The following is a 6,638-nucleotide window of genomic DNA, read 5'->3' on the forward strand; positions in this document are numbered from 1 at the left end:
TATACGCTATTTATTTACAACATAATTGCAGTATGCTTTATGTTATAAAATGTTAGATTATTGACCCTGTATATATGCAATAGGGAAAATTACAAAGACTTAGCAACTACATTACAGAAACAGGCCATTCAGCCCAACTGTTAGGGCAGATGTTTAACATCCACACTAGCAGTCCTCCTAATAGGCACATGTTAGCCTTGTTACTATATCTCTTTAACTCCATTTTTCTTTGATTGCCTTTTCTTGTTACCTATTCGATGCTGACATGATTTCTGTTTCAATTACCAACTCCAGAAATACATCTTGCAGCCGCACAAACCTGTGTAAAACTAAACCAACAGTCTCTCAAAGCTAAATTCCAAGATGATCAATCGGTGAGCGTAATCGTTTTGATTGTATCCACTTGTCTTCAATGCTGTTTCAACAAATCCCCCCCCCCCCCCTCTCCCAATGACTATCACACAGGAGTGCGGTCAGTGCATGGGAGTTCCATGTACCTCTGTTCTCAGTGACAGCCCGGATAGAGTCGGAGATTTCTCTAGTCTGTCCCATGAACAGACTGGAAAAAAATGATAAGTCGATGGCTAAAATATGTGGTCCTAGTCCCTTAACCAAAATCGAATTTGGCCAGTGACACTGCAAGGGATGCTGTTAATGATATGAGGGGCATAGACAGAGTGGATAGTCAGAGGCTTTTCCCCAGGGTAGAGGGGTCAATTACTAGGGGTCATAGGTTTAAGGTGAGAGGGGCAAAGTTTAGAGTAGATGTACGAGGCAAGTTTTTTACGCAGAGGGTAGTGGGTGCCTGGAACTCACTACCGGAGGAGGTAGTGGAGGCAGGGACGATAGGGACATTTAAGGGGCATCTTGACAAATATATGAATAGGATGGGAATAGAAGGATACGGACCCAGGAAGTGTAGAAGATTGTAGTTTAGTCGGGCAGTATGGTCGGCACGGGCTTGGAGGGCCGAAGGGCCTGTTCCTGTGCTGTACATTTCTTTGTTCTTTGTTCTTTGATATCAAACACCTTCTGGCCCTAAATTGCCATGAGTTGTGCTGACCATTCATCTATAATACCATGCCAGTAACTAGAATGGAATGTGGGATTTATCGTGATGTTCATTAACCGTTTCTGCTGGAGGTTTTGACATTATCAGAACTACTTGAAAAACAGGCATGTCGCTTATTGCTAGTAATGCAAATATATCCTTCGGAGCAGACAACTGTATATAGCTTTAGTAATGCGAATTTGTCAAAGTGAACGTCAATTTGGCAACATGCAGCCGTGCGGAGTGAGAGAGAATTGGGTAGGGCTGACTTACATCATTTGGGGGTGGCAAAGCTATTTTGAGGAAGCTTCTACATGAATGCGCCCAGGTAGCAGAGTTATGTATGGCTGGGTCTCCCCAGGTATCTGTCTTTGAGAACAGAGGTATATGGAACTCACTGCACTCTTGCGTGACAGTCATTGGCAGAGGGGATTTCGTTCAAACAACATTGAAAACATGTGGATACAGTCAAAATGTCAACTGGTACAGGTAGCGGTCGGAGAGGTGTCTGTCCTGAAGGAACGCTTTAAAGTTCCAGCTTGTGATTTCCCTTGTGAAATGGGATTGGGACCCCGGCGGTTATAGTTCAGAAGTGAAGGTGATTTCACATTTACCGAACTGGTCAGTTGAACTATGTGCACAGCAGTAATTCTCTCCAACATGTACATCCGTGGCCGCTATTTCTAGGCTCTGAAGCAGGCAACTTGTTTAATATGTTCCACCAAACCAATGGTAGCAACATAAACCTTTCATCTGCCCGTGTCGATTGATTTGTCAGTTAGTTTGTGTCTTGTGGAAATCTTATTACTGGTTAAAAAAAATACCAATGACCCATTTGTCTTGCAATGGTTACACTCATTGCTGTTGTAAATGCTAATGTTCATGCTTGTTATATTCTGTAGATGTTTTGTATTCGCGGAGGAGGGGGGGGGGTTACCGCATTTTCTGTGCTAAATAAGACAGGTTAAAATTCCGCCTGTTAAAACTACTAAACCTGGAAGTATACTGATCGCCAATTATTCCCACTGTTAAATTCCCCTGGACAAAGTTTCCTGTCTCTGTGCAGACACAGATGTCAATACAAACCAATCACGCCGAGTGAAAATCGATAACGTCAATCAATGGATTTTCTCTCTGCAAATTGCCCCCTCTCTATTTAAAACATAGGAGAACAGCATCGGTTAGAGGATGTGTCGATAATGTTCGGATGCAAAAAAAAACCTCTGCCAAATGCAGTGCCGATCTTTTGTAATGTTTGAGCAGAAGCGGGAGGGCTATAATGTGCCGGGAGGGACGGGCCGAGAGCCTCCCGCTGCCATCGATCAGTGGTCAGCTGCCACAGTGTTGGGTGAATTGTCCCCGGAGCGAGTTTACAGCCGCGGTTTGATCCATTCCCCTGTGTGTGTGTCAGCTGATTCGGCAGCAGAAAGGGAACTAGCACCAATGGGTTGTCATTGAACTGGCACTCGCTTCATTGCTGGACAGGTGGAGGACCGGGGGCAGGTCACATTGCCCTCACATGCATTGGACTGTATCTAGAGGGGGGAAGGAAGGAGCTGCTGGGGGCTTTGAATCTCATCAATTTTGGGCAGCCTTGGTGCAGAGCTGTTATCTGCCGACCATTCACAGCAGGAAGCACTGAGCTTTGTTGCTCAGCTTTATCCCAATCCTGTCCACTTTCCAGAAATAATATGGAAAAATTTGCACACACAAAAACAAATAGATCTCGGTGTTTGAACCCCTGCCTCTCACGGCTTGTGTACTGCATCTTCCAGTGCACCTTGCCTTGTTCCAAGAATTAATGTTGATCTCCCTTATCCCATCCCCACCCCTCTTTCCCCCACCCCCTCCAAACCTCCCTTGGCTCCACTCCTTTCCAAATCTCGGCTCCCAATTCCCCGCCCTATTTGGGTCATTCCCACCGCTCATCTATTCTTTTTTTTCTCCAGCGGTGCCCCCCCAGGATCTTTGTCCATTTGCCCAAATTTCCTGACAAATGTGCTCAAAGTCCCAACCTCTTCGCGCCGCTTCGGTCGCCTTCGCTCGCTTGCAAAGAGGAACCGGGTCAGATGGGAGCTGGCCGGCTCCGCACGACATCCACCGCCCAGTTACCCATGGCCCAAAGTGCTCTTCTTACCTGGCCGATGGAGATAAAGTTGCTCAAGTGTTGGCGGGAGAGCTCCGTGACTGAGCAGCAAAGCGCAGGCTGTTATGCAGATAGAGAGCAGCAGAGACATTGTCGATAGCATCGCGGCCCTCTGCAAAGCAGGAAGTATGAAAGAAACTTAGACCGTCTCCAGCTCCCCGCAGACTGCAATACCGAGCAAGCTACAAGCTCTCGTCTTAAATCTGGGAATCAAAATCCTTGCATATCAACAAGAGCAAGTGAGAGACCCCCCTCCCCACCCACCCCCAGCTCCAACCCCGGTCGATGGCTGAAGCAGGAACTGCCGACAAAGTTTAGAAAAAGGGGGGGTTTTGCTCGGTTCTGGCGGGGTCGCTGAGCTGCTTCTATAAGAAGCTGAAACGCCTGCTCCAGACTCGGCTCCCTCCTCCTCCGCTCTCATACTGAGGAAGGCAATACTCACCTATGGGAAAGAGGCGAGTGTGTGTGGGAATGCCGCAACGACCGATGCTTCATCAGTGCTTTCCCCGGGAAAAAATAGCTGCCGACTAATTGGGTTATCAGAAAATACTTGACATCATCCTCTCTCTCTCTCACGTCTTGACTGGAAGCATCTCCAGGACAGACGCTTTACTCAGTTCTGGAGGTATATTCCATGGTTCAGCACAAGTCAAGCTTGAATGAACCGACAGATCCGCGGCCGCCCCCGGGAAGTCGCTTGGCAATTCTGTTAGGAGGTATTTCCACGGAGGTTTGGCAGCCTTGCCCGGGGAAAGCGAGCCCAAGTGGTGTGCTGCCCAGATGACTTGAGCCGGGACGATTCAACTGAGCACCATTGGTTCGAGCGGGGGGAGGGGTTGTTGTTCAGTCTTCAAATCGTCTGCTTGTTCCCCGGTCCCGCCGTCGCTCCTGAGCCCTCAAAGGGGGAGATACACGTCTGTGCCCCTCCCCTCCCCAAAGGAGCCCCTTGCTGACTGTGAGCAAGACGTGGAGCCCAGCGCCTTCTGTCAGCACCATCCCCTGCGCTCCTCCGGATTCAACGGCATCCACTGGAAACCACAGAGGGGGGGGAGCAGACTGACCGAGCACAGCGGCTAACTCAGCACACACTCCATTCAGAAGTTTAGTGGCAGATCTATCGCTTCGTTTGGCGTCAAAGAGGAAATCTGGATGTCAAAGTTGACAAATGTCCTGTAATGTCTGACGTTGTAACAAGTTTTCTGTGTGCAAGGGAGCCGTGTGTTTATGCAGGTGTTAATGTAGTCACATTTCAGTCCCACTTACTGAATTCATTCAGCTGAACTCCGGGATAACCCCTCCCCCTTTTGTGTTAAACTCCAATCTCTCTCTGCCCCGGACCCAGGGACACAAGCGGGCTGTGTCGTGGGTGGGTGTTTGGGATTGTTTTCTGTTCCCCACCCCCGGGATTTGGTTCTCTCGCCCCGCTCGCTCCTTACCTGGAAGAGTGGGACAGTGGGCCGCCCCTGGGGAGAGGGATGGCTGGAGGGAGCTCCTCCTCTGGCACTATCACTCCCAGCTTCCAGCCAAATGTGAACCGTGAACTTGCCCAGAGAGAGGCCGCCAGCCGCTTCCCATGCAGGCGAGCAGTGGCTGCCGCTACCTCTTGTCAAGGACACCCAACTGCATCCCCGCTCCTTCCTCACCTCGCAATCACCCCTCTGCATGCATTGCACTTCACAAAGTCGATCCCAATGTCCTGGCACGTTAATCCAAGCGGCTGGAACAGCTGATCAAAGGACACACCACAACTTCTTCATCACCCGAAACTAAAGGGCGAGTTGCTTGCACTGTCCTTGGCCTCCCTCCTACTTAACCCTGTTTGAATTTCAGGCATCTTTCTTCATTGGCAGTAACACCGCGTCTTAAAGCGAGACTGCTAAAGCAATGAGTCTGGCTGTCAATGACCATTTTGTGCCTCCAGCAATATCCACCTTTCCCGCGGGGGTGGGGACTGCAGGGGGAATCTGGTCTTATTTTAAAGCAAATCAGATGGTGATAGCTCCGGAGATAATGTATCCCCGGGGCCCTGTGGGGAAAGATGCTCACTGAGTTGATAAATGAGCAGTGGCTGGAACTTAGCGTGACAAAAACAGAACATTTCCACACTTACACAGTCAGCTGGCGAGGAGGCAAAATGTGTTTTTTTTTCTCTCTCTCTGCCTCTGATCCAGTACAGAATTGAACTTTTGTTGGTGTTGTTTGATGCCGGGATGTGCGGGTGCCAGCGAGGGACACGCTGCACCTCTTTATAATGGGGCAGCTATCTGCCTACTGCTTATTGCACCCCCCGCTAAGGATGTAGAGCTCCCACCCGGACCGGGAATAGTTAGACAGTAATTCAGCCCAAGCTGCAGCAACATGATGCTATATCAATACATTCGCGGCTGCCTGCACCGCAAGGCACCTTTCAAGTGGCGGGATTGCATGTCTGGTTAGCATGTGCATCTTGTAATAGGTTATTTGAAGCAAAATATCAATGTTTCCATGAAGACACACCACTAGAATCACCAGGGAAACGCGGGAAATTTGACTTTTAGTTGATTTCCCCCCAAAAAAAGACATTGCATTTGCATTCTCGAATGGTCCGGCAAATGTTACTTATCAAATCAATTATTTAAGATTAATCTGAGCTGCTGTCTATTCATCATCTCTAATTGGATTTCCCATTGATTTTGTGTAGAAGTATAAGAAGCAAAGTCGGCGTCTCGGGAAGTTTGAGGAAGTGCCCCCTGTGTTAGATGAAACACACCGATAGTCCACCAGGAGAGGGAAATGGTAAAAGTAAAAGCGGCTATCCCACATTGGAAGGTTGCGAATAAGGAGCAAACCACTTTCGATCTGTGTGGGGCGCGAGCAGACCCTTCAGGAGTATTTTGGGACTTCACTGCATTTGAGAAAGTTTTTTTTTAAAGTTACAGCCACGGGTCGCATCATTTTAGCAAGGGGCTGTGGGCTAACTCACTCCAATTTGTCAATCACCTTTTTTAACATGTAGAGCTAGCAAATCTCAATAGTTGATCACCAATTAATGCACGTCATGTGAATGTGGCCATCAGTGCATGGTGTCAGTACCGCAAGTGTTTGTGTGTATTCATATATAAACTCATGCACTTCAAACTAATCTCTTATCCCAGTTGTAACAATCGATTACTGGCCGCGAGTGAAGCAAATCTAATGTTGAGATGTATGAAAAGGGTAATATTGAGCCGGGACAGTAATCTTGCCACTGTAGAAATCATTGCACTTGGAATTTGCAATGGTTCCCTCAGCTGAGGACGAATATTGCAGCTATTGAGATGATACAGAAGAGAACAATCAGAACGAGCGGAGCAACAGGAGGGACTGGGGTTATGAGGAACAGTGATGTAAATTGGACATGTTCTCACTGGAATGGAGACGGCTGCGAGATGATATCAATTCCCCGTTTTGGGATGCTGATGC

The 6,638-nt window shown here is 48.2% G+C and overlaps 1 protein-coding gene across 3 annotated transcripts in view; it reads right to left on the reverse strand.

Moving 5' to 3' along the window:
• Positions 1–4,946, reverse strand: part of tafa1b (TAFA chemokine like family member 1b) — a 796,909-nt gene extending 791,963 nt beyond the window's left edge. For 2 of the 3 annotated variants that reach the window (XM_072472296.1, XM_072472295.1), the window contains exons 1-2: positions 4,841–4,946; positions 3,189–3,309 (exon numbers count right to left, since the gene is read on the reverse strand). In XM_072472296.1, coding sequence (XP_072328397.1) covers positions 3,189–3,309; positions 4,841–4,861 — 142 coding nt within the window. In that variant the 5' untranslated portion in view covers positions 4,862–4,946. Of the gene's footprint in view, positions 1–3,188; positions 3,310–3,639; positions 4,346–4,840 lie in introns of those variants that run through there. The other variant, XM_072472297.1, reaches the window with a different exon arrangement.
• Between the last annotated feature and the right edge of the window lie 1,692 nt (positions 4,947–6,638).

The sequence above is a fragment of the Scyliorhinus torazame genome, chromosome 13 (assembly GCF_047496885.1).
Source record: "Scyliorhinus torazame isolate Kashiwa2021f chromosome 13, sScyTor2.1, whole genome shotgun sequence".
Lineage (NCBI taxonomy): Eukaryota > Metazoa > Chordata > Chondrichthyes > Carcharhiniformes > Scyliorhinidae > Scyliorhinus > Scyliorhinus torazame.